Source organism: Anser anser (assembly GCF_964211835.1).
Source record: "Anser anser genome assembly, chromosome: 5".
NCBI lineage: Eukaryota > Metazoa > Chordata > Aves > Anseriformes > Anatidae > Anser > Anser anser.
This window is the reverse complement of record NC_139725.1, coordinates 27,646,672-27,674,338: the sequence shown is the minus strand read 5'-3', so window position 1 is coordinate 27,674,338 and position 27,667 is coordinate 27,646,672. Positions and strand designations below refer to the sequence as shown.

Sequence of the window (27,667 nt, the reverse complement as noted above, 5' to 3'; positions counted from 1 at the left end):
CCAGCTCGGCTTAGCATGCCTGCCTTTTAAGGAGAACTCACATTTTCTTAGGAAAAAACTCCCTGCAACACAAGTTGGAAAAGGTAAAGAGCCATAAATCTGTGTCAGGTACAGATGTGGAAGACTCTGGTGCCTAAAAGTCATCCCAGCTTATTTTTCTAAATGCTTCCATGGTTCATTAAGGCAGTTTAAATTCATGCATGCACATTAGAGGAAAATTATTCACGTTTGGTAAATATGCAATGTATAAACTGTCCATAAAAGGCACAGCGTTGAGGAACATAAGCTGTGGTTAAAACATTTGTTAGAGAATTTTGCTCACAGGTCATAAACACAGTAAAAAGCACACTCTCCTTCTGTTTGAGTTTATAGGATTTGAGCTACCTATGTATGTCTCTGTATAACTGTGTGTATGTACCCTCCATGGCAGCTTCTGAACAGCTGCACACAGAATACAGATGGAGATCTCACTACTTTTCTGTTTATCATTACTCCCAAAAGAAATATATCTTTCTTACTATGCAAGATAAGCAAAACAGTTTAGAGTGCTTCCTTAGCATAGATGCTTAATGTTGAACATCAGATTTTTTTTTTCCCAGTTAAAATCACCAGATTTAAAACAGTATTTTCAACTACATATAAAATATAGACACACATACACGCTTCCTCTGATCCTTCAGGCCAATATATTTCTCTTTCTCACATTGCAGGTATTTGTTTTCCTATACTTTCAAATATTAAATTTGGTGTCCCTCTTCTTGATATCTCTATGATATCTTCCCAGATTTGTTCTCTCTCTGCTCCATATTCCTTTCCCCTTCGCATTTTTATACTTTATTATCAGTCCCTTAAATCATTAATATTTGCTTTCAACATTATCAACAACTAATTTTCTTTCAATACCATGTCATTAAAATTTGTAATCTTTTTGTAAAATTCCTGCCTTATCTATATTTCCTTTTTTGCCTTAATAGCCTTATATAATTCTTTTTCATCATTTTTAAAAATATCTCTCCTGTTAAAAAAAAAGACAAGATTTCAGTCAGTTTCTGGCCTCTTCATTACTCTCTTTCAAAAAAAAATAAAGTAAAATAAAGTAAAATAAAATAAAATAAAATAAAGTAAAATAAAATAAAATAAAATAAAATAATAATAAAATAAAAACTACTTCCTTACAAATACACTTTGTATGAAAAATAGCATGTACCATTAACCAGTGTCCCCACCCTACTATTCATAATTTCCTAAGGGAAATTAATACAATATGTTTATGAAGTGTTCAGAAAAATATTCAGGCAAACCAACATGGTGTCATAAAGTGCTGTCATTCTTAGATGTAAAAATTAAACTAGTTTTATGCCTTATACAGTATACAAAAAAAAAAATAATGTTGGAGGGACATAAAGAACTTGGGAATACTTATTTGAAATCAAAATCTAGGCTTTGGACTTCTATTACTTGGTATTACAACAAGGTCAACAGTAAGTTCTAACTAAAAGGAGGAATTGTTCTAATAGCAGAAAGCAGCCTCTACAATTTTTATAATGCTCCTAGTAAGACTGTGACACTGAGCTCTGCTATAGATGAGAAATATGTGGCATGAAATTTTCCATGAGTATCCTAGGAAAGAAAATGCAGCAGTAAACATCATTAGTCAAGCGAGACCTACACGTCATAAGCAATAGGCAAGAGTCCAGGAAGGCCACAAGGTTAAAATGCTTTGTTTGAGTAATTATAGGATTTGAAGGATTAGACTGAACTGAAAGATTTAAGGACATGGAAGGATTAAAGGGAGAAATAAATAAATTCAGTTGAAGAGAAGGAAGTTAGAAAATGCAGCACAAAAATTGCATTAAATTCAGTAAAGTTTTTGAAGCAACTGAAGAATTGTTAAATAAGATAGTTGTATTTAGAGGCAACACTTTCGCTGCATTTGTTTACTATTCAGTAACTGAATCTACAGAGACAAAATATTAAAAATAATAATTATAATCAGTATGTTACACATTAAAGACCTAACAAAACAAGCACATATTTCAGGTGAAATGTCTTGGCCAACTTTTTTGTATCCCAGAATGGAAAGTCATTATATACTCTGTAGATACCATAAAAGTGAAATGCCAGGACAGAAAATGTAGGTGAAATCACACCCAGCATAGCCTGTTACTGAAATCTGAAGATGCTCGCTGTGCACAAGGAAAATGAATTCCAGTCTCTACCTTATGAGTTACATAAGGTAACTTATGACGAGTTACAACATTTTGTAAAGCTCATAAAGCTTGTTTCTTTTAAAAGACCGCTGCCCTTATAAACTATTAATAGTAAGAATTAACTCCCAAATTTGTTTCAAAGAAAATCTTCAGGCTCTGCATCTAGAATATTGTGGATGGGAAAAAAAATTCTGTGAGTATGATACTAGATGATCCATATCTCATGAGGAAAGAAGTTACCAGAAGATAAAACAACCACAAGATAACCAGAGGTATGTAACACTAAAGTTTAATGAATAGAGTGTTGGGTTGGTTTTCGTTTGTTTGTTTCTGAAAGTCATTCACAGTTGCAAGAGAATATCAGCTTCAGCAAAGCAATGCAAAGAGTCTAAGGTTTGAAAAATAGATTCCAGCTTTTATTTAGAGTTACTTCAGTGTAACTTAATGAAACCTCTCTATTCTTCTCTGATAATCTTCAGAATCTGGACAGCATCTGGACATCTCAGCAAGGATGTCCGAGAGAAGTTCAAGAGAAGGGATGAAATGCTAAGGGGGAGGAGGCAGAAGAAAGAGAAGACTCTCTTTTCCCCGTATACTTTTTTAATACTTTTCCCCGAGGAAAGTATTGCTGTGTAGACACAAACGTACACACAAATAGGATTCAAAACACAACACTAAGACAAGAGAGAATAAGTGAACTAAATACTATTTTTCTAAATGCGTGTTTCTTGCTGCTCTATCTTTTCTGAAGACATGCGCTGGTATTTTTGTCAGTCTCAGCTAGAACAGCGTTACCCCACACGACTGAAATGTGCTTCTCAGCAGGCTGACAGGTCACTGAAGCTTATGTGGTTGTCAAGTTTCAGATGCGCCAATTCCCTTCTGTTTCAGCCCAGGCTGGGTGCCGGTGAGGCCACAGGGTGCTGGCGACCGGCTGGGAAGCAGGCAGGCACACAGCAGCACGCTGCAGAGGCGCATCTGCAGACTGAGTCTTCTGCTTCTTGGCTCTGCCAATACCTCACCTATGGAAGAAGGTGATGGCAAAATGGGGTTTGATTGGGCTGTCACTATCAGCACAGAATGTTTTTTGTTTTTTCAACAGCAAATTTTTGAAGGAGCTGGCAGAATTTATTTATTTTTAGTCATTTCTAGGAACAACTCCAATCTTCCTTAGAGTAAATTTAGCTCATAAATTGTAACTTCTTATTCCTGGGCAGCTGAGTGAAAAGTACAACATAAAAACAAAGCAATATATTTTCAAACAATTCTAGTCACTCACACACAAGTAGGTTTATAATATTTTCAAGACGAAACTATTTTTTCTTTCATTTTTACTGAACATAGTATAAAACAGCATAATTCTTGGGGGAAGATGAATGTACACTATATCATTATCTCATTGTATTATTAATTATGGGCCTGAAACTATGAAACTATTCTGATAATTCAGAATCTGACTTCAAACAAAAACACAGTTAACAACCTGCAAAATCAGAACATTTATTCTTCACTTTCTTAAATCTCTTTATTAAGGCCTATCTGTTTCATTTCTCTCAAAATGATCACCTTGAAAACATATTTTTGCTTCAGGAAAACTAAATATGGACCTAAAGTAGTTACTACTGGTTTATGACTCCCACATTGAAATAAAAATTTATGCTTACATATAACAATTTTCAAGATAACCTTTTCTGAATATTGCAGTAGAGTTTTTTTCTTCCTTTTTAAAGTGGCTATTTATCTCAGGCATTTCATTCAGATAGCAAATTGCTTCAGAAAATAAAAGAAATTCAGACACTATCCCAAGTCATAGATTCTGTAGTTACATCTGATTTTATTTCTAAAATAGGAAATAGATGCAGTATTCAGAAGTGCTACGTTACAAGGAATTCCAGCTTGGCAAAGTGATCTGTAATTTATTATTCATTAAGCCAGTCTGAGCTAACCTGTCTCGGATAGCATCAGGCAAAAACTTTATACATTTGAACAGAACATCTCTTTTAGCTGAATTGTGTCCTGTTCAAGTATTGCCACCACATGCCTACCAGAAATATTATTGATGATGATTGCATTTTGAAGAATTGTAGGATTCTGGGAGATGTTGATATCCACTTTTCCACATCACAGAAAACTCAAGTAATTTTTCTCATAAGATACTGCGATTTTGAACCATGAATTAGCAGCTGCTTGCTTCCAAAACAAACAAACAAACAAAATAGATTTCTGTCAACTGAATATTTCCAGTGAAAGAGCATCTCTTGACAGCCCACATGGACAAACTTTTCCGGTGTTCCCTTCAGTGTGCTGAGGCCTGACCATTAGGTTTCTAATGGAATTTTTAGCCCTCGTGCTCACTTGGTGCTATTTGCTGTGCAACCATTCACACAGTATGGAGGCTTTTTGTGTGATTTCTATTCACCAGTAGCAGGGATGACAACTGATTTCTCTCATATGGGTCACTGACCAGACACCAGATGGTGTTCCTTCTAATCTGGTCCAGAGCCGGCAATTCAGCGGTGAAAAGCTTTATCCCATTACCAATCACCTGAGCCATCCTGCCTCCAACCCAAAGACTACAGATGAAACAGTTAATTTTCTTGACATTACTACCACCCCCACAAATATCTACTACACATCACAGACAGAAAATCATATTACTGTTACAAAATTTGACCCCTCTGTGGACTTGCAGAACAGCTTCTTTTTCAGAAGAGGTGCTTAAAAACCAGGCTTAGTAACAAAAATATTATTCTGTTTGGCAACCTTGACTGAACAAACCAGTTGCTCTGCCCTTTAGAAGCTAAACATAAGCAGATCACATGACAATCCTCAGGATTTTGAATAAAACTAATGGTTGTTGCAAATTTCTGAATATGCCATATAGAAAATGCACGACTAAATTCTTGTCTTTTTTCATTTTTTTTTTAAATGAAATTCACATTCCCTATAATGACAATTTTCTTTTGGACATGTTATTTTGCATGATATCATTCTTCTAAATAAAATCAGACTTTATATTGTACATTTTTAACGTTTGGCATATCATTTTGTATACGTGTATGTTAATGAGTACATAACTGATTATATCCTTTTTTATTGAAATATAATGTGAACGAAAATGTAGAATCAAGTACCCAATGTCTCTGGTATTTCTCTACAATAGCAATTTTATTAATCTGAAGTTAGTGTACTGTTATTAAATTTCAGCAAAAATTCCATTACATTGCTTGTAGCACATAAGTACTGAAATAGTAAAGTAGTTCCTCAAGATTTAAAATGTCAATCATAGTTATGTCCATAACTGTATAAAACTGTCAAAACATAGCTAACATAGTATTTTGACATCTGTTTTCTAAGAGTAGTGTTGTATTTATGAAGGAATTTTGTTATCCATGACAATACAGGTTTAGGACCTCTTGAGGTTTCCAACAGCACTGCTTTTAAATCGCTGATAAATGTGTAAAATTCAAAAAGAAATGAAAAGAAAAGAAACTAGATTCCCAAGTGTAGGTAAACATGAAAGTCTTGATCAGTTTTGTTTCCCTTCCTGTTCTCTGTATTCTCTCTCAGTGTTAAGATCTTATGACAGAGGCCTCCTCTATGAATTTCCATAGCATCAATTCTGTGGTGGTGTTAATTACATTTATGAAACTTCTAGACACACACAAGAGATACACAACTGAAAGAAACAAAAACACAAGACCAGTATGTATCAAATACTATGGAACAACACAATGTTTCAGAAGTACCTCCAGGTTCTCCATGTGAAAATTACAATTTCATCTTTAGGTTTTCATTTATTAACCATTATCTTTGGATCCAACTATTGTTCTACAAAAAAGGAAACGTTTAGGACATAACAGCACTTTTTTATGTCTTCTCCCATTTCCTAAAATATAAAGGGAAATACTTATGCTATTTCTGCCACTGTCTAGCGTCAGCATCCAACTTAGTCCCTTTCAGCTGGTAATCTTTTAAAATCCACTTGGTATCTAGCTCCTGATAAACTCCAGAACAAAAGTCTGTTTTGCAAAGCCCAAGCATTTTTACACATGCATCGTCTGATAATTGTCACATTCTCTAAAACATCATATCATTTGTTTCCTTTGACGAAGTTTTTCATCAGTATGGTACCAAGTTTCTTTACACAGCATAGAGTAAATCTTAAAAAAAAAATAATAAACACTTACTGATAATATGTGCCTGGATATTCACAGCTGAAGTGCTCAGATGAATAAGAGCAGCATGTATATTTTAAACAGTATACATCAGGATAGTTTGAACTGAAAGTGTAACATCTGCAAAAATGAATATAAAGGTGACATTAGGATGATTTGGCAAATAGAAAGGCTATCCTGCAGTAGAAGACTAAGATAGTTCGGTTTCTTTAAGCTAATAACATGAAATTGCTAGGAAGTCAATTTGTTTCTCTTATGCAAATAGATATGATAGGAAGTGAGAGTTCTTTACACTATAGAATAATATGGCACTAGAAGAATAAACAGGACATGAATACATATAGACTGAAAATTAGAATGGATTCCTAATCTCCAGGGCATTTGGGGTCAAAAGGAGAATATTGAATGTGCAAGAATCAAGAAGCTTTTAATATCAGTATGGTTGGGAAGTTTTCAAGAAAAAGCACTGCCTGAACTAAGGACTTGAATAAGGACTTGACTGAATAAGGACTTGATTATGCTTTTGCAACTCATTTTTAGTGTTATCAAATGCCGCCTTTAAATAGCAGTTTGTGTCATAAGCTGGTATCTTATGGATTGCTTTGTTTTAAAGCCTGCTGATATCATAAGCTGAAAAGCATATCAGAAAAAAGAGGTAATGTAGATTAAGTCCAGATAGTGTTGGAGTTGTTCAGACACTGAAGAAACACTTCAATTACCAAGTTACAAATCAAATTGTCATGTCCAGTTAACTTAATGAAGAAAGGATGCAATTTGTCAAAGCCTGCCTTTTCCTCCCCCAAAACGGAGAGTAAGGTACACTAGGTACAAAAAATTCAGCTAATTCAGAATTTATGTGCCTATGTCAGGGTTGAATTCAGTAAAATCCCCAATTTTACAGGGATGTCGTGTGGTCAAGTGACAAAATACCACACTATGGGGCCAAACGTATGATGGAAAGGAATGAAGTGAGGGGAGATGTGGAACAAATCTCACCTTTCCCTGCATCTATCACTAACACCGTCCATCTTTCTCAACAGCTTTACTTCACAGGTAGGTCCTGAGATGTTCTACCAGATCAAAGAGAGGATTGTAATAACACTTAAGCCTCGGGAGCAATGAAGTTATTCATACTCAGCTATAATCTGCAGTCGGCATGGATTTCTCTGCCAGCTGTAGCATCGCATGCCCGTAACCGCCCTGTGTCACTGGTAGCCTGCGGACACAAAGGGGGAGAGCGCTGTGAGGTTCCTGATTCCGTATAAACACTCGAGGAACACTGCGCACCAAAAAGCTTTCTCTACGCTGAGCAGCACCCGACAGCAGCACCAGGCGCAGACGACGATGCCGGCTGACCCAGCTGCCTTTCCCAGCGGACTTTCGCCTTCGGGGCTTTTCGGTAGGTGCCCGGGGCTGGGCATGAGGCCAGCCAACCGGGGGGGGCGCCAACCAGGAGGGGAAGAGTCTGGGGGCCATGATGGACCGCAGCGCCCCGTGCCCTGCGGCGGCGGCGCCCCCTGCCGGCGGGCGGTGCCGGTGCGGGTGTAGGTGCCGGTGCGGGTGCGGGTGCCGGAGCGGCCGGCAGAGGGCGCGGCGCGGTGCGGTGCGGTGCGGGGCGGCGGGCGGGGCGCGGCCCAGCATGCAGCGCGGCGCCGTTTGAATGGCGCAGGCTCCGGGCGCTGCGCCCCGGCCCTAGGCTGCCGCGGCTCCTCCTCCGGCGCGGCGCTGCTCGGGCCGGTACCATGAGCGGCGGGTGAGTGCCGGGCGCCGCCCGGGGACGGGGCCGCGACGCGGAGGGGCTGGGGCCGGCTGCGGGCGGGCGGGCGGAGGTCCCTCGTGGCGGGGGCCCCTCCTCGGCCCGGAGTGGGATCGGGAACGGGGGCGGGGAGGGGCCGCGGCGAGGCCCTGCGGGGAGCGGGGCTGCCCCTGCTCGGCTCCGGCGCCGCGGGGTCCCCGGGGGGCTGCGGGTGCGGGTCGGCTCCGCGCTGTGCGGGAGGCCGGAGCCAGCCCGCGGTGGGAAGGAGAGGCAGGGAGAGGCAGGCGGGAGCGGCCGGGGCCCCGCCGGGAGCGGGGCGAGCTGGGCGTGAGGCCTGCCGGGGGAGCCGCGCCGCCTGGGCGTGACCTGCCTCCTTCCCGTGGGGAGCGGGGAAGGGAGAAATCCTCGGCTGCCTCGAGGTCCTGTGGTAATTGCCCTGTTAAAAGGACTTGAGCTCCTTTACTGCTGTGCTGGGGTAGCTCGGCACGCTGCTGAGTACGGAGCTAACAAAGAAACGCTGGACAGTGAAACCTGCGAAGGAGACAGAGGCTGCGAAGTAGTTCCGTGATTTTGTGTGCTCGTTCTGGTAACACGCCGTGCTTGGCAGCGAGGCGAAGTCATTTTGCTTCAAAGCAGCTCTCTGCTCGGGATGGGAGTGCTGCCTTGCCCCCTCCCCTGCTTTTTTGCTCTTTCCGTTGTGTGGCTGCAGACAGGGAAGGACAGAAAGGTTGCTTAGCCTTGCTCCATGGAGTGAAAGCATAACAGATGGCAGGTTGGTGGCTTTCTGGCCTCGCTGGCTTGAAAGAACAAACTATTCTAGTCTAAAGCTGTCACTTTATTATCACCGAATGTAATTTTGACTCAAATGTCTGTAATATTATTTCATTGCATTCAAGCCACCGTTGGTTTCAAATCCTGAACTTCATAACTGAGAACGTAATAATATTTTAAAGATACCTTAATGCCTTTATTTTTATAACAGTATATTTGCTTACGTTTGTGTATGTAGTATTACAGGGGCGTATGGATGCACTGTATCCATAAACTGTCACCAGTCACTGCTCACTAATAGCAGGATGTGTATTTCAGGGTAATGTGAAAAGTCACGCGCTCACCTGCTATGAAGTGCAGTCACAGGCCGCGAGGGGATGAGGGAGGTACCTGTGTCACCAGTAAGCTTGCAGGGGGAGGGCTTTTCCAATACATCTCTCTTTGAATTTGGAGTTCTTGTTACGGATTTTTGAAGCTCTGGGTTGAGCGGTGAGTAGGGGGAAAAAAATTGCAGTGTTTAAATTTTGAGTAGTTTCTTAAAGCTTATTCACAATATTAATGGGGGAGCTTCAATGTGATAGAACGTTATTTCCAATATAACAACTTTCAGATAGTGGTAGTGATAGAAATTTTCCAAGCTTCATTTCCTGGAGTGTTAATAAATGAAAATCAACAGGTAAAGAAAATCTCTTTGTTAGTGAAGGACTACTATTGAGCATTTTAGTACTTTTTAAAATCGTGTTACTTCATAGCAGTTTAACATGCTTGTAAATTTTACTTCCAGATGTAAACATTTTGTCCAAGAACTAAATAAGGTTCAGTTATCAGGCTGTGCAAGGAGCACTTAACCCACACCTGGATTCATCCTCTGTAAACTTGACTGAACTCTGATGTGTGGTCGCTTTCCAAGGTTCATTATGGCTGCTTGGGCCAGCAGGCCCCATACAAATTCGATGTGTAAGTAATTGGAAACTGAGCTCAAGCAGTTAACTTGCTACTTTTATAGTATTTGTCTTTACTGTAAATTTAATTCGTATTATTTTTGTCCAAATGAAACTGTAAACTTGAAAAAAGGCCTAACAGGTATTGCTGGCTAAAATTTGTGTCCTGCTGGCTTAAAAGGCGCTTCTTGTAGTGTTGCACAAAAACATGGTGTCAGTGTATTCCATCAAACCTTGAAATCCACTTTTTTTAAGATAATTTAGTAAATAACACCTACTGAACTGCTAGAGCATAAATGTAAAAAAGAAAATTTAGAGAAAAAAAGCTATTCCATATTCAAAGGATGTGGAAACCATCTAAAATTGAAACAGATGGAGTATGTAATGTTTGTCAGTCAGACTTAAAGGAAATCATGCCAAGGTAACTGAGTCTCTTCTGCATCATAAGATTGTGCTAACTTATTTTTCTAGATGAATTACCCTTTTGGAAGTAAATCTGGAAAAACCATTCTTGGAGATTTCTCATAAGCTTTTTAAATCTGACAGTGATGAGTAAAATTAGTTGTCCTTTACTGGTTCCCTGATGTATGCCAGTTTCGAATGCCTTCAAAGCATGAAGTCCCCTCCTTGGGGAGTAACAATTAATTAACTTTTTCAGCTGCATTGAATAAAGATCAATGTTGTCATCCTTGAGAATGTGCACTTGGTATAATGTGGGGGTGGGGGAGAATCACAAGAACATCTGTGATGGCTTATATATATATGGAATGCTACAGGAAAAAGAAACAGGAATTTGGGCAAAGAGTAGAACAGAAGGAATGTTTCTTTTAAAGTGTATTGCAGATGACTTAAATATAACTATTTTACATTTACTTTGCTGTCATGCAAAGTACTTGAGTCTGTTCTGTAAGAAATTAATCTTATGTTAATACATATGGAGATTACATAACATGTGAAGAAAAGTTTGTCCCTTTCTGGGGGCCGTGCCCAAAACATAGGACGATGGGAGGGAGTGGCAGCATTTGTTAATACTTGCCTTTGACAGTTACGTGCATTAAAGCCATTTAGTGCTGTCTTTGAAAGCCATTCAGCGCTCTTTCTTTGCCCGCCTCTGGTATAACTTTAAAGGTGTATTGCATCTGGGAGAGATCAGAGGTGGTTGGTTTTTTATAAAAAAAAAAAAAAAAGATAATAGCATTAGAGTTATCAGGAAAACTTTGTCAAGGTAATATCTGTGACTGGGTATGAATAAGCTGATTTACCAGGATATATGGCTGCTGTTACTTCAGTCTTTCTGTTTCCTGAAAATTGAGGAGAGTGAAAGAGAGATAAGGAAGGGTGACTTCTCTAAGCAGATGTCAACCTATGTAAGGGAGAGAATTGGAGTTTCTTAACTTGTTCATCTCTTATTCAGATTTGCAGTCTGTCACAATTTACGACAAGGTTTAAGATTGCCTGATAAAGGGCTAAGGCTGAGCTCAGAAGACTTTTGCTCTATCCTTAGTTTATTTTTAAAACTATATAAAGCAAAGGAGTCTCATTGGCTGTAATGAGATGATAAAGGACAGTTTGGAACAAATTCTGCTAGCTGTTTTCCTCATAAGGGAATCATCAAATTTGTGACATTAAGGTATGAGCTGTTTGATCCAGTATAAAATAATAGCTAGTGCCAGTTTAAAAACCCCCCACGTATATCTCATAGCAGTGGGTGGTAGTGTCTAACTATTCCTAGAGAATCTGTTATCAGATAAGAAATTCAGGTTCTGCAGAGGCCTGTAAAGTACCTTTCATTCTCTAGCATATATGTTTTTAATTGCTGAACAATGAGCATTTTGTCGTGTGTTGCTAAACCTTTGGAAGCAGGCTTCTTGACGTGGACTAAGTTCATTATAGCAGTATTAGGTTTGGACATACCAGATTCTTCTATTTGTTTCCTGCTCTTGGCTACGTAGATTGTTTATGCATTTAATCATTTTCAGTGTATTTTTTTTGACTTTGCAGTCTGCCCTCTAAACATTTAGGTTCACAACATCCTGTGGCAAGTTCAGCTTTATTATATGCACAAAGAACCACCTTCTTTTGTTTGTTTTGAATCTAAGTGTCTTTGGCTAGTGTCATTTACCCCTTTAATTCCTATATTGGGCAAGATGGTGAACTATCTCTGCGCTACTTTTCCAAGCTATTCATTGTATAGGCCTTTATTTCCCCTCTTTGCTATAAGTAACCTCCTTTCCAGACTGAAAAGTCTTGGTCTATTCAATTTCTCATTGTATGGAAGGTATTCCATATTGGTTTTTTACTCACATTTGAGTCCTTTTTTATTTTCATCATAAGTTATTTGAGATGAGGTGTTTTCTTTTTGTTTTGAGGGGAAGGAGTCTAAATCTGCACTCCATATTTGAAATACAGGCACAAATTAGTTCTACACGCTGTCACAACAGTGCTGTGTCTGTTTTTCTAACTATTTATTGATCCATATCGAGTACTGAGCCATCCAAACGATCTAAAGTAAATTGTCATATTATGATATTATTGTGGGTGGTTATTATTAGCTTGGAGCTTGTAATTCTGTGTATGAACCCAGAATTTCCTCATGCCTGTAGACATGCGTGCTTTCCTCTACATTCATCTATAATCATTGCTTCTGGTTATTGTTCATCACAGTCCTTTAATTCTTTAGTTAATCCTCATCTTTAGTGTCTGGTGTAACTTAAATTAAGACTGACCATATCATCCCCTTTGTGATGCAACTTATGAATATGTCAAACAGCATTAAACAGCACAGTTCTCTTTCTGCAGGATTCTAGTGATGATCTTCACTATAGGAACTGCTTAGCTAAGAAACGGCAATAAGCGGTCTATTTCTCCATGCAAAAACTTTCCCTCATATCACTTGGTTGCTTAGCTTACTTGAAAGACTTAAGTGAGTAAGTAACTTCTGGAAGCTTTTCAGAAACTCGGGTAAAATCTATCGTTTAGATCTCCTTTATCCATATTGTAGTACTTCACAATCTCAGAGAATTCCATTAATTTTTCAAGGCAAGACATGCCTTCGGCAGCCAGGTTGACTTTCCCAATATATTATTTGTATCTACTAATTCTATTCTTAATTGCATTGTTTGACAATTTGCACAACAGGGATGTCAGTCTGGATCTTCCTTGGGGCCATCTTTAAATACTGACTGTATTTTCCACGTGTGATTTCTGTAGGTGTGCTGGCAGCTCTAAGGAAGAGGTTCTGTACCTTGGTTAATAACATGGCAATTTCTTACTGAGTTCTTACAACTTTTGGGTGTATACCATCCAGTTTGAGTTGGGGTGGGGGGGATGATAGTGTTTATTTTGCTTATGCTTACTGCTGTTTCTGCATCTTTAGAGACCCTCACAAAAAATGTTAAACTATGGAAACCTCTCTTAAACGATAGGAAACTGAGCACAAATGTGAGGGATTTGCTTCATTTCACCAGGTTCTCCTTTATATCAGATCATCTGTTGGCCTTTCGGAGTCTCTGTTCATGGCCTCTGAAGAAAGAACTGATAGTTTTGTCTTTTCCTGTTTCAACTGGGAGGCTAGAGGGCATTATGTTCTCACATCAAATTTGTCAGTGTGTAATCCTCTTTACTTTCCTCTTTTGGGCACATTCATACGTAGGAAAATTTTTTCTTTCCAGTTCAGGTATTTTGACTCTCAAAAGTTTAAGAAAATGACACAAATATTGAATCCTGATATACTGATTTCTTGTGTGTTTTTTTCAAATTTTCTTGCTAGATGTTTCTTTCTTCCCTTACATTATTCTTCACTCTTAATTGAAATGTGTTCCCATTTAACAGTGCTGTTTTATACATTAGGAATCAGATTCTTGCTCACTGCTTTGCATGAAAGATGAGGGTAGTTTGACTTCTTACTTGCCTGTTTAATAAATCATCTGGATGTCCCGCTCAAAGGGCTGTAAGCTGTCATTGTGTCACAGGGACAGTCACAAAAACGGTTCTCTGGGAACCAAGGTTATGGAACTTTTAGCATCTGACAGGTCGATTCTGTGGGATTTAGCTCTGGTTGTTGCAGGTTGTCCTGCAACAAAAAAGTCAAGTTAATGAACTAGACTTATCTAACGTGGTATCTGTAGAAGTATGGACAGACAACTGCTAAATGTCTTGCCTAAATAATGCTGGGGCTTGCCAAAGTTGTTAGTTTGAGGGCTGTGTGTTCCTTTCTTGTAGGGTAAGGATTTCTGTCAGTGTATCTTCTCTCTTTTTTGAGAGAGATCAAATGAGATTCTTGGATATTGATCTTGTTCTAAAGAAAATGGTGTTAAAGAAAAACATTTTAATATTTTGCTAAGCTTACACAGTATCCTATCGCGTAACTTTGTGAAGATGTATACCACCTACTTTGTTTTGAACCTGCCAGCTATTTGTTTTATTTGATGGCTTTTGGCTACTGCATTGAAAGATCTCTGACTAAGCAGCTGTTTGCCATATTTTTCAGTGCTCAGTGAAGTTCTTAATATGGGATAAATCTACTAAATGGGAGAGAAGGGGTAGGTCTGTTGGTATTAAGGGTGGGGGGGAGAAATTGAAGCACTAATGTTGGGACCAGAGCTTTGCCATTTAAGGGTGGAAAAAATTAGAATAAGTGGATGCTCTTAAAAGTAAGGTAGGGTGTTTTGCTGAAACATTTTGGTAAGAATAGTGCTCCACAATGATGTAGTTTGTGAAGCCAATCTCAAGGAAAGGGTTTTCTGTATCACTTAGTTGTACATACTTGTTTTGGATTTTGTTGGTCTGTCTCAGTACTGTGCTTGGTTCTTATAGAAATGTTTGCATATTTGAAAACAAGTACTTCGGTCACTTTGTTACTGGTTTGTTGTGGTACAAAGACTTCTTTACTACAAGCAGTAGCCAGGTTATATGTTGAGGAAAAGTTGGGGGGGGGAAATTGCCAATGAGTTAAGAGGAGATCTTTCTTTTTATTTTGTTTAGCCTTTGTTCGTCTGGTGAATCTTATCTTATTCTTGAAAAACAAAGATTGTTATTTAGCTGTCTTTCCTCACTTTGACCTAGTATTTTTCTTCAGGTGGTAGATGAAATAGATTAGCAGGAAGGTGTCTCCTAAATAATTTGTCTTATTCTTTGCTTTAATTCTTGTCTGTGTGGAACCTCACAGTGCAGGTATACTGAGCTGGTCTGAAAACAGCTGGTCTGCTTCGTGGGCATGGAGGAGAGGGGAAGTCATTTCCTTTTTGAGGAAAACTAAGTGAGAATTTTGAAGTGATTATCAGCATGTTAATAATTATAAAGGCCTCCAGCTAACATTTGCTAAACAGTAATGTCTTTGTTTATTTCTGTTATGGTATATCTTGCAAATAGTTGAACTGTTTTAACTGGTTTTGGTAGCTGCATTTGAAGAAAGTTTCACAAAATATGACTAAAGATGATCTTTCCCTTGAAAATAGGGATTTGAGAGATTATGGCCTCTGAAGCCCACAATGTTAGAAAACAGAAAGTATTGCATATCGAAGGTTGTCTCGTTGATCTCCCCAGAAAAAGACTTTCTTCTTCCACTAGAAAGATCATGAAGGAGGTAAGGTTTTTATCATGTCCTCTGTTGAAACTGATGTAAATGTTCAAACAGAAGTTCATAGCTCCGAGCAGTCTAAAACTGGAAATGTAGTGCTCATGTTCCATGCTTGCATGTGCAGTAGAACTTGAGCTTGAACAGTGATTATGTTATGAAAAATACGCATTATAACACATGCAGTGATTGCACAGATATGTATCATTGTCCACATGAGGAGTAGGTTCTGATGTGGTTCTGCTCATGCCTTTTTTTCCACAATCTAGCCAATAACTGTTTCAGAGGAGGAATTTTATTATCAAAGTTTTCTCTTGCTAAAAGCTTACATGGCAAAAGTGGCAGATGGGGTAGGTGAAATAGCTGCATTGAAGTGGATCTGCCATTCTGTTATTATACGGCTCGATCTACCACATTGTCTAATAACACAGGTACTTTTACTGGATTTTTTGCAAGCCACAAACACTTTCTCATAACTTCTTACCTTTGTTACTTGCTGAAGAAATCTGCTAATGCAGGCTGATGGAGTACAGAGGAAGTAGTAGGGAGGTAAGTTTACTGTTAGATCACTTGAAACAGTGATAAAGATGCCAGTATCCTCTGTGTCTGTGGATGTATTGAGGCAATGTATTGAAATCCACATGGTTTTATCATTTATCAAAAAAGTCATTGTTTTGGCAGTGTTTTGCAGATGTGCACAACTTAAATGTCATCAGTAGTATACATTTTCAAGTTTAAATGCTTGCAGTTTGTAATTGTAGTACCTGTTTATATGAAGATACTTTAACATCTTAATGTTTTTTTAATTAGTGAACGAATTGTTTTTTAATTAGACCAGAATGTCACAATTCAATTCATCTTCAGTGTTTTTAAAGCTTCATTTAATGAAGATTACTGTAAGGAAAAAAATCTTTAGAAATTCATCTTTGAATTGTTGCTTAATTTCTGAAGGTTTCGTGAATCTCTGTGGCACAGCCTTGAATTAATTTTGTTATTCATTTAGAATATTACTGTCCTACACAGTTTAAGTGTTATCAGGGTGCTTATGTTTCATGTGAATTCAGGATAATCAAGATGGTGCTGTCTACGTTGGTCTTGATTTTTGTTGTGCTTTGGCGGAGGAGTATTCTTCAGCTGTTATTTTTTCTAGCATCTGCCAGCCTGTATTATTGGCATTATACATTTAAATGTGTATGAGAGACAGGAAATGCAGTTTTGACATCAAATTTCGGAAGGCTTTTTATATTAGACACAGTTTTTAGTTTGCTAGTAAGTAAAGAATCTGTCTCTGATGTCACAATCCTACCTCTTGCCAGAGATACCACAGGCCTGTCAGTGACTGTGATGTTCCAAGGACAGCTGTGGCAGAGCTAGTCTGTCTATATGTAACTGTGAAATACTTGACAATTACAGGAATGTTAATATAGCTGTGCTTCAGTTGCAGAATAGGAGTGTGTGGGAGGGGATCTGTGGTAAACTTAGTCCAGTTCGTGATAAACGAGGACTTTATTTTTTTTACATGAACTGTGGAATTTTTTGTCTCTTTCGTAATAGTTTGTTCTTCCCTATTCCCTTTCTCACAGGGTAAGAAATCTCCAAAACAGCTGGCTTCATACACAAACAGGTAGGAGGGCCTTGCTGTATAAGAGTCTGAGTTTCAGGAGGGAGGGAGGAAGAACCAGTTTAAATTTATTGCAACACCCAGACAGACACAATGGAAGATCTTAATTTTACTCACAGTACCTGTTTTTTGTGTCTACTTCCATAACAATGAGTCCTTTCCATTTTTAAAAAAGCAGGAAAATGATATTGGAGGTAGCTCTCCTTTCTGATAACATAAATGTTGTGAAGGTATATACTGGGGGTAAAACAGTAACCTGCAAGTTTACTGTTAAATTCATAATGATATATTTTAACTTAGTGTTGAATTAAATTTAGAGTGACCTTTACTAAAATACTGCTTTGTTTTTGTAGAATAACAGTTGGAAAAACAGTGACGAGTCCCCTGTCTCTCTTCAAAGTAGTATATTGTAAAAGAAAAGTTCGTTGTTATACTCCAAAGCCTTGTTATAAAAAGAAACAGTTCCCTAAATCAAGGGGCTGTGACATGGCAAATAAAGAAAATGAACTGGCTTGTGCAGGGAATCTGCCAGCAAAACTGCACGACAGTCGTACACACTTGCTGAATTCTAGTGACTCTGGCTCATCTCAAACAGAAGGCCCCTCATCCAAATATAGTGGATTTTTTTCAGAGGTAAGTTGAGTTTCTGCTAGTTTCTGTGTAGTTAGCTTTGGAAGTTTTTGACTAGATTAATTTTCTTAACATACAAATTAGCTCAGGGCTTGTGATTTACAGTCTTTATTAATCTGTTTACTGTGATTCAGTTGCCAACAGTAGTTGTTCTGCCACTTCGTCAGCCTGGGAATTTAGATCTGACAACATAGTCTGGGTTAAAATTATACCAGCACCAAAGGAAAAATACTCTTTTGACTCGGTTAGGTTTCATGGTTGGTATAATGCATTGCCACGTACATGTTTATGGAAGCATGAAAGTGTTGGTGTATGGATGGGAATAACCTAGTGAGGTAAGATGGGACCACTTCCAATAGCAGTGTCAGCTTGGTGTACATGAAAGTAATTTAAATGATTGTATAGAAGTGTTCATGATGAGATTACTTAAGGAAACTCCATAAATGCTTTCAGAGCTTCTGAAACTGGCTAGAAGGTCAAATACTGAAGTGAAATAGATGTGTTTTGTGACAGGGCTGCCACCAGCACCCCCAAGTCCTCTGTGAGGCTGCTCGCAATCCACTCGTCACCCAGCCTGTGTTCGCGTTTGGGATTGCCCCAGCCTAGATGCAGGACTTTGCACTTGGCCCTGTTGAACTTAATGAGGTTCGCACAGGCCCACCTCTTAAGCTTGTGAGGGTCCCTCTGGATGGCATTCCTTTCCTCCAGTGTGTAGACAGCACCATGTAGCTTGGTGTCATCGGCAGACTTGCTGAGGGTGCTCTCAATTTCATTGTCCATGTCACTGACAAAGGTGTTAAATAGTGCTGGTCCCAGTACTGACCCCTGAGGAACACCACTTGTCGTTGGTTTCCATCCAGACATTGAGCTGTTGACTGAAACACTTTGAATATGATCATCCAGCCAGTCCTTAAGCACTGAGTGATACGCGTGTCAAATCCATGTCTCTCAACTTCAGAGACGAAGTTGTTGACAAATGAAGACAGAGGCAAGATTGCTTTCAGAAACATAAGAACCAGATCACTGGCCATAGATGACTGTTTAACTGGATTTGAGAGATGTGGGTGGCAGTACAGTGTTCATTCCAATCCAAGGTATAATTGAATAAAGTACTTAAACTTCAGTTTGAGAACAAGCGTTTTCAGAAGTGAACCTTTGGTAATTACATTTATGGTTCCATTAATAAAGTTCTCAAAATTAATAGTCAGCTACGTAAACGCTTTTGAGTTGGTGAGAGCTATAGGTTTATACTTGAGTGCTCTTTGTAACTGTTAGATACCTCTATTTAGGTGTTTACAGACCTTATTCTTGCAGCTTTTGGGTAAAGTAGTCTTAATCTATGCTCCCTTCTAATGGAAACTTCCATATTAAGACCATTATTAAGTAGATTTATTAAGTAGATTTCTAGAACCACACATACAGGTAGAAAAGTATATTTTCATATACTACATTACCATATTAGAGCAGCTTATTGTGTCGTGACTGGCATTTAACTTTCAGTAAACTTTTGTGTTCTTAAAAACATTATACAGGTTTCTCAGGACCATGAAACTATGGCTCAAGTTCTTTTCAGCAGGAATCTGAGGCTGAATGTAGCTTTAACCTTCTGGAGAAGGAGAAGTATAAGTGAACTGGTAGCCTACCTAGTGAGGTAAATTGAGAATCTCTTACTTTATATTCTTAAAGCAGTAGCAGTCACAAAGATGTTGCAGTTTTTTAGGGTTTCCTTAAATCTTGTAACTTAGCTATAATTACATATTAAATCATAAGGGAAACAGGTTGAACTATGTTCTACTAGTAACACTTGTTTATCTTCGATGTTCCTAGGATACAGGATCTTGGAGTAGTAGTAGACTGCCTTCCCGTGCTTACGAACAGGTACAAATAAAAGTGGGGGATGAGAATCTACTGTATCCTCCCTGAAGTTCTGGCACTTCTGAAACATCTTGTTTTTTAAGTTTACAGGAAGAAAAACCATATATTTCAATTGGCTGCTGTGTAGATCTTTTGCCTTTAGTGAAATCACTACTTAAAAGCAAATATGAGGAGTAAGTATCAGTTTCAGATACTTTTTTAATATTATTCCTTCCTGGACATTTGGTTCCCTTGTGTTCAAAGGTGTTTAGTTCCTGGACTTTTCTTCCCTCCCCGCAGCCCTGCCTTCTTTGGGAAGCACCTACCTAAAGAAGGTTGCTGGGAACCTTCATTTCTCCTTTAAAATATTCAGTGGTGCAAAAACTCTAGTGCAAGGTTAAGGATAAGGGTGAACTAGCTTTGCCCTCATGTAGATTTATTCATCCTAAATAGTAAAGCAGAATGGCACCGAGGTTTTAGCATGTTCTATAATACAAAATCCTGAAAGCTTTCAGGCAAAACATCAAAGCATCTCTGCTTCTTACAAGAGCTTCTGTTTACTACTTTGAAAATGAAAACATAGGCAGGTGTGTAAAATTGAGAATTCATCTAGATTTTTCTTCCAGAATAGAAAATATGTTGCTTTCCTATTTGTATTAATGCATTATCTGACCTGTGGGTATTTAAATTGTGTAAAATATGTTCTTACAGATATGTGATAGTTGGTTTAAACTGGCTTCAGGCTGTCATTAAAAGATGGTGGTCAGAACTATCTTCACATACAGAGAGGGCAGATGATAGGTGAGTATAGTATTTGAAAATATTTAAATATTTCTCTAGCTTGTTCATCTCAATTTGTATTGAGATGTATCCCTGCTGATCAAGTTTATCTACAGAAGATACTCATAAGTATCATCAAGTAAAAGCTTAAAAGCACGTAGAGTTAGTTCTTCAGTTCTCAAGCCACAGATGGTGTTTGGAAACTTACTTTAAGGGTTGTCCTGTTTTTTTGTTTATTATTTTTAACTGGAGTTCTAACAAATATGGAATAGTCATATCATGAGTCATAAATGCTATAGAAATAAAAAAAAAATTGATCCAGCTTCGTGGCAATGTTAAGACTAAGCCTATATACAGTATTATATGTACAATCAAGTCTGCTGAATCACATATTTTACAAATATAATTATAATACATAAAATATATGCTACAGCATAAAATATATATTTTACAAACTGTTATCTGTTATTTTTCAGAAATATTCACATTTTAAAAGAACTGTTAAGTGGATTATGGGAACAAGAGAATCATCTTACTCTGGTTCCAGGATATACTGGTAATATAGCTAAGGTAATCCAGTTCCAGTTGTGTTTAGTAATCAATATAGCTATATCATTTGCAGTATTCCTCTCTTTGGATGTTATTTACTTTAAACTATTGAAGGACAGAAATAGATTTACTGCTAGAATATTTTCACTAATGTTCAAGTATATTGCCCATTTTTTTTGGAGAAATCCAGAGTGAATGCCGAATGATGATGATTGTGTGGTTTAAAATGCTAACAGTGAATTTTTATCATTTTTTTCCTTTATAAAGAAACTATCTCCTTAATAAAATTGTTAATAGTAGCAAGATTTTAAAACAATGTAGAAAATAGTTCAGGTGAGTAGGTAGACTGTGGAAGGACAGATGTTTTCTCTAAAATCTGCTGTACCAATTGTGTAAGGGTGATGCAACCTAGAGAATCTGAGCCTAGCAGTGTTGTTTGCATTTGCATGTCAGGTGACTGGGGCAAGTTTTTGCTGGCCTAGTGCTTAGAAAATGGTGACTTTGGGGAGAGCAGAAGAGTGGTTCCATCTGAAGTGAACCCCCCTCTGCCTTTCTTCATCTGACTGTGCTTAATGCTATGCTTTAATGCTATGCGTAAGGGTGTCTGATAAATGCATGACCTACTGGTCATGGTACTCATCTTTGTAAAGATGGTTTTCTGAGGCTTGGTACCAAAGGTTACACTGAGTGAGGAGACCTCCATCTCCCTGGCATGACTTAATAAAATGACCTAATAAAGGTAGGGAATGAGCCAGGACATAAACCAGCCACGTGGCTAGAGCTAGGATTAGAGTAAACTTGAAAAGAACGTGGAGATTGCCTGCTTTGTTATATCTGCAGGAGCTTTGTGGGATCTACAGTTCTATGGGTATAGAATTTGTCACTTTGTTTTATGAAGCAAATAAGTTATTTCTTGTCCTGGGACTGCTGTGCCTCTGTGACCTGTAATTTTGACAGCTCTACAAGGGTAGCTGCAAACTCCTTGCAGAGTTGCAGATGTGATGCAGAAGAAAAGAGTTCTAACTCACAACTGGTAGAGCAATTGAAGGTTTTATTATAGATTGCCCCATTCATCTGGTAGGTCAACATAGTTACAGCAAGTGCCAGTTTGTTTCTGTAAGACTCAGGTACCCTTTCTGTTCATTTGCTGCTCTTCAAGGTGTACCAGGATAGATTGTGACCAAGGCCACCTACCTGAACAAGTAGGGAGCAAAAAGAATAGTACAAGAATGTTGGAGGGGGTGGGGGGAAGATATAACCCTTAATAAACACAGTTTGTGTACATAATCTCACTAAATGATGATGGTTTTCTTTCCTGCCATTGGTGTGCATGCAGAGAGCAGAAGAAAAATCAAGTTGATGGCTTTGGAAACTAATTCCACTGTGCTTGTAGGCTTTTTAGCATAAAGGAGTGTTCTTAAAAGCATTAATTAAAAATAATCCTGAATTTGTGGATAACCCGTTCTGAAATTTGACCTAAACATAATTTTACTGTAACAGAATTTTATTGTATTATGGTCCTGATTATTTGCCCTGCTTCAAACATACAGTTGATGTTACAGCCTTAAGCAATGTGACAAACACTTTCTCCTTTTTTTTCTTTCTAGGATGTAAATGCTTATTTATTACAACTACACTGACATGATTGAGAAATGGTGTGCTTATGTGGTGAAACAATCCCCTAAAATATCCTTGAAATATGTACTATTTCTGAAAGCCTTTTGAGAAATACTGGCGGAAGAGAACCGAACTGTCAAGCTGTTTAATGAAACCACTAACAAAATCCTAACAATCTACTTCACATTGAAGTGGAAAAATGTCTAGTAGGAGCAACTTTTACTTCAGTGAGGTGAAAGTGCACTATGAAAACTGTATGCCTTTGCTGCATTTGGGATTCGTTCACTTACTAGGTATTCATTTAAATGCTACTGTGTTTTACTACAACGTCATGTAAAAAGTTGAATTATACCATCATGAAGACAAGACAGCAGAACCAGTTAAAATGAACCAACAAGAGTAATCAGCATTAAGAGCTTTTAAGTGTTTCTTTCACAAGAACTCCAAAATGCACAACTATCTTCCACTTACGTTAAAGAAACTTTGAAATATTGAATTTCTTCTGTTTTAATCAAAATTAAAGACTTTTGTTTGCACTATTGAGAAACTATACAGCAAAGATGCCTTAATTACTAGTGTTTCAAAAAGCCAATGTGTTAAGATGCAAATAGCTATTACGTTCAGATTGTGTTGAAAAACTACTACAAAAATCAGGGTTTCACATTGTGTAGTTGTTTATGAAACATTGCACATTGACAAAAATCCATGTATGAAATATTATAAATACCTGAAGTTAAGCTTGGATAAACAGTTATTACAAATGTGAGCAGAATGGTGAATTTGTCTAACAAATGTTTTTATATTGTATGTGGATTTCTAACACACTAATCTTGTTCTGTATCATTTAAACTACATGCAAATAAGTAAATATATTAAATGTATCTTTTTTCTTTTCAAGTTCATAAAAATGATTTCTAGAACAATTTCTTCCACAGTACTTTTTATTGTAGATATATCTATTGTTCGTAAAATGTTTACAGCCAGATGAGGCCATGTTATTCAAATTATAGCCTTTATATACTACCTCCTTTAAGAAATTGACAAAGCTTTGCAAAATTTGACAACAACTGGATTTACTCATGATAAATTCATACTACTTTAAACTGAAAATAGCAAACATTGAAAATACAACTACAAACTGTTCCTCTCCTATTGCCATCCTATGCTATTTTAATTTAAAAGTTATAGATGAATATCTCTGAGGGAGTTTTGTTTTTAGGCTTGCTCCTGCTTTTTTTGTGATTAGGAAGATGCTTTTCTAATTAAATCATATGAAGTGCCAGCTGTTCACTTAATAATACACATGCATCACCAAATTACTTTCTATGGGGAAACAAAGTGCTTAGGGTTATTTTCATGCCTAACATCAAGCATATGCGCTTTTATTGAAGTGCTAGGCAGGAGAAAGACTTTTGATAGCCTCAAGTGGTTTTTACTTTACAGGTGAAACTAATGAGTTTTGAACTTAAGTAGTGGTCAACAGCTTTAGGCCTCCTGTTGCTTCATTTTATAGTTTGTACTTAATTTACATGTCATTATTGCTAACTTCTGAAGGCCTATTAGAACTTGGTCATAAGAACTTGATACTTTTTGGTTATTTAAACCACCAAAGGTTTTGCACTTTCCAGGGCAGTCAGCTACAGGGAAGAATGTTTGGGACATCCCAAAACTGCAAATTTAGTGGGACATTCTCTTGTGATATGCATAGCATAACTCTTTGCTAGAATTATGCATTACTTAGAGGTGTTTCACACTCCAGAGAGTTTGAGAAAGGACGTAATGCTTTTCCAAGTATTTTTTCTGTCAAGTAAAAAATAAATAAAGGAACTACAATATGATAATGGATAGATAGTGGAACACTTAAATATAAAGGTAACAAAGGCTGACTTCAGAATTTGGGATGTAATGGCTGAAGCTCTTAGATTATTCCTCAAGAAACATATCGTAAAGGTGGTGGAAACTTGGATTTTAATGTCTCCTGGTTTTTATAGACAAGATGAAGAAATTCATGGCCATGTCTTCCAGATAATACAAGAAGTAATTGCTGTAATAAAATGAAATACTCTACTATTCAAAAACTCTTGCTGAACTATAAATATGAACATATGGGCTGATACTGAATTCTGCATACAGCCGTGGTTTCCACCATTTATAACTGTGGATGGTGCTTTTGTTCTAATGGCAAGGTAAGATTGTCTTGAGAATCATTATTGATATTTATGTAATAAAAGAATGCATTATTTTAAACTGTCAAAAGTTGTATTTTGACAGCATCAATAATACAGTGTTAAACATTAAGTTGTTAGTATTTGTGCCTTATTTAAAATGATTTTTTTTACCGTTTTCAGGCAGCTGCTAGACTATAAGAACAGGATTCATTGACGTTGATATCAACAGAACTCTGGCTACTGTCCATACTGAGTGATTTTTGTCATGTTTTTAAATAACTCATTTAGCTATTCAGGTTGAAATTCAGGTTCAGCTTGTATGCTCTTTAGTTCTCAACTAGCTACGAATCAATTTTGCTGTAATAGAATGTATATGTATAATGTCTGCTCAATGGTGATGTGAGTAAAAAAAAAAAAAACCCACCGCTGTTGTAGTTCTGTGAAATCCATGTAGTTATCTCAGCGAATCCAAGAATGATTTTTAAGTTTATGAACACTCATGTGCCTACACGCTAATCTTTATTATTGTCTGCAGTAATACTTTGTGAAACTGCTTTTCCTAGGATGTGTGAAAGAACCAGGCAGAATTAGTCCTTTATCCTGTTTGTTCTTGTGATACAGAGCACAAGAGTACTTGAGGATGAAAGATGCCACTGCAAAGTTGTTCTTCATGTTATACTACTTGATATGAAATTAATGTCCTTGAAAAACAGCATGATGTCCTAGAATGTATTTTGCTTTGTTATTCTCTAGAGGCTGTTCTGAAAGAGTTTTTACTTGGAGAGTGATTTAGGACTTATTCTTAGAGTGCCTTTAATTTAAAAAATATGTGTATACATATATATATGTATACACGTACACAAACACACTGTAAATGTGACTGTCAATGCTGATAGCTTGCTGAAGAGTGGATGCTGAAAAAGCTACCCCATTCATTAGCTGAGTATAGAGAAGCTAGCATGACTTAATGATTATGTATAACTCCATTTTGAAGGAGTTACACCTGTTTCTTAGTTAAAGAGTATTCTGGAGCAGAACACTTATATCACAGACAGGTACTGCATGTAGCTCCAGGCTATTTCATAGTGCTGACAAATCATTATTGGTATTAAAAAAAAAAAAGCTCCAGGAGCTTATCTTCTCAAGTGAGACCTAACTGAAATGATCTTTCCTTTTATGTAGGTTTATGTAGGCTGCCTTATTATCAGAGACTGCTGTTTCAACACTTGGGGAGCAGGAGGGATGGGAGAATAGGGAAAGGACAAAAAAAAAAAACCTCATGCATAAATTGTGACATCAGTCCATTGCTTTATGTCATATGTATCCTAGAGCACCCTGTAATTTGTTTTTCTGAAGTGGGCAAATTTTGGAGTTAAATGTCTGTGTATTGCATTGAAAAGTGGTAATTTTGAAGACAGATGCTAGAATGGTGGGGTTTTGAGGTTTTGTTTTTTTTTTTCCTCTTGAAGGGACAGACATTTTTGTATTTAGTAAACCTTGCAGAAGATAGTTTCATTTTGAAACTCACAAATAGTTTCTTTCCGCCATTCATCTTGACAGATCTTCGGGTATTACAGAAGACTGGATGTCTGGAGATTTGCAGCTGTATTTTGTCCCCAGTCTTCTGGTACAAAGGGAAGCAGTCGTGACTCTGCAATTTCCAAATACAAAGTGATGCAGGTCATGCTAGCAGTGTGGAGCTACCCCAACCTTTATACAATGCAAATTCTTTAGTTTATGAAAGCTGATGGTTTTTGCGTGAGGATCTTTATATTGAACTGCTGCGTTAGAGGAGGAATGCTAGCTTTTGTTGGTAGTGCTCGTATTCTACCTCTACACAACTTAGTCTTGTTCCCTGTTAAATGTTTTCTGCCTTGGAATGAGACTAAATGCAAGTACTTACACACATGCATACACATGCATTCTTCAGCATTTGATGTTATTTCTTTCTCTTTATAGTCTAAGCATGCTGTGAATATCTACTGTTGGGGGGAGGAATTGACAAAACACAGGTAAGACGATTAATTTAGAAACAACTGTGAAAGTTACTCTTACAACTTTTCACATGTTTTATTAATACCTGCTAATTGAAATGGGCATTCATGGCTGCAAGGTTGATTTTGAACTTGGTTGGAAAACAAAATTATTTTCACTCAATTACTATAGCTACAGTACTTTCCCCCTACAACCACGAAGGACTAAGCTGGACTCATATCAACATGCAGTACAGGGGGCAGGAGGTGTTGCACTGTCCCGTAACTAAGTAGAACAGAAAGGATTGCACAGACTTCAAGTACTGCAGATCTGGAATATCTTTGTTTCCATAGTGGTGATAGTTTTATAGTGTATCTCTTTATGTAGATTATAACAACGTGGTCAGTGGCTACAAAGCAAATTCTGCTACTTTCAAGTTGATTGTGGCACATACTTGTTTCTGTTTAACACAAATCACTGCTTCAATTCAGGTACTGTTTACCTGGAGTGCTGTGGTATAGAAAGACAGCTGACTATTGGACTCTCATTTGAACATCTGTATGTTGCTGATGGCCGTGTTTACAGTTTCCAACAGGTTTTTGGTTTTGTCCTTAATTCTCGAGCCATTTGAATTCTCTTTGGGAAATGGTAGCCCCTAAAACAATTATAAAATACTTATATAGATGTGACTTACTTTAAAATAATACACTTCTCTGAATAACATTGTTCTTTGAATTTGGGAAGGAAGCTGTTTTCTACATGCTTAGCTTGAAAGAAAACTACTGGGATTTACAGAAACTGCAACCATTTTCTTGGGCCTCCAGGAAAGTGGGGGAGGAACTCTCTCAGGGAGCATAGTGATAGGGCAAGGAGTAATGGCTTTAAACTAAAAGAGGGTAGATTTAGGTTAGATATAAGGAAGAAATTCTTTACTCAGAGTGGTGAGGCACTGGCACAGGTTGCCCAGGGAAGCTGTGGATGCCCCATTCCTGGAAGTGTTCAAGGCCAGGCTGGATGGGGCTTTGGACAACTTGGTCTGCTGG

General features: G+C 37.8%; 1 protein-coding gene and 1 long non-coding RNA gene across 4 annotated transcripts; one reads left to right on the top strand and one right to left on the bottom strand.

Annotated features, from left to right (window-relative positions):
- Positions 1–2,483: 2,483 nt before the first annotated feature.
- LOC310900817 lies at positions 2,484–7,836 on the bottom strand. The gene is made up of 2 exons (XR_014585405.1): positions 6,401–7,836; positions 2,484–3,232 (listed from the first exon to the last, which is right to left on the bottom strand). It is a non-coding gene; the product is annotated as an uncharacterized lncRNA (long non-coding RNA).
- Positions 7,837–8,011: 175 nt separating this feature from the next.
- KATNBL1 (katanin regulatory subunit B1 like 1) lies at positions 8,012–24,738 on the top strand. Of its 3 annotated transcripts, none has more exons than XM_083839392.1 (11): positions 8,017–8,141; positions 9,700–9,872; positions 15,313–15,440; positions 17,015–17,055; positions 17,406–17,685; positions 19,215–19,333; positions 19,510–19,560; positions 19,641–19,730; positions 20,248–20,337; positions 20,793–20,886; positions 22,473–24,738. In XM_083839392.1, exons 3-11 carry the CDS (start codon positions 15,327–15,329, stop codon positions 22,503–22,505), a joined length of 912 nt encoding a protein of 303 aa, XP_083695518.1. In that variant the 5' UTR covers positions 8,017–8,141; positions 9,700–9,872; positions 15,313–15,326; the 3' UTR covers positions 22,506–24,738. The 3 variants fall into 3 exon arrangements, with proteins under 3 accessions (XP_083695520.1, XP_083695518.1, XP_083695519.1); XM_083839393.1 differs by lacking the exon at positions 8,017–8,141 and adding an exon at positions 8,318–8,916; XM_083839394.1 differs by lacking the exon at positions 9,700–9,872 and having other exon boundaries at positions 8,012–8,141.
- Positions 24,739–27,667: the final 2,929 nt, after the last annotated feature.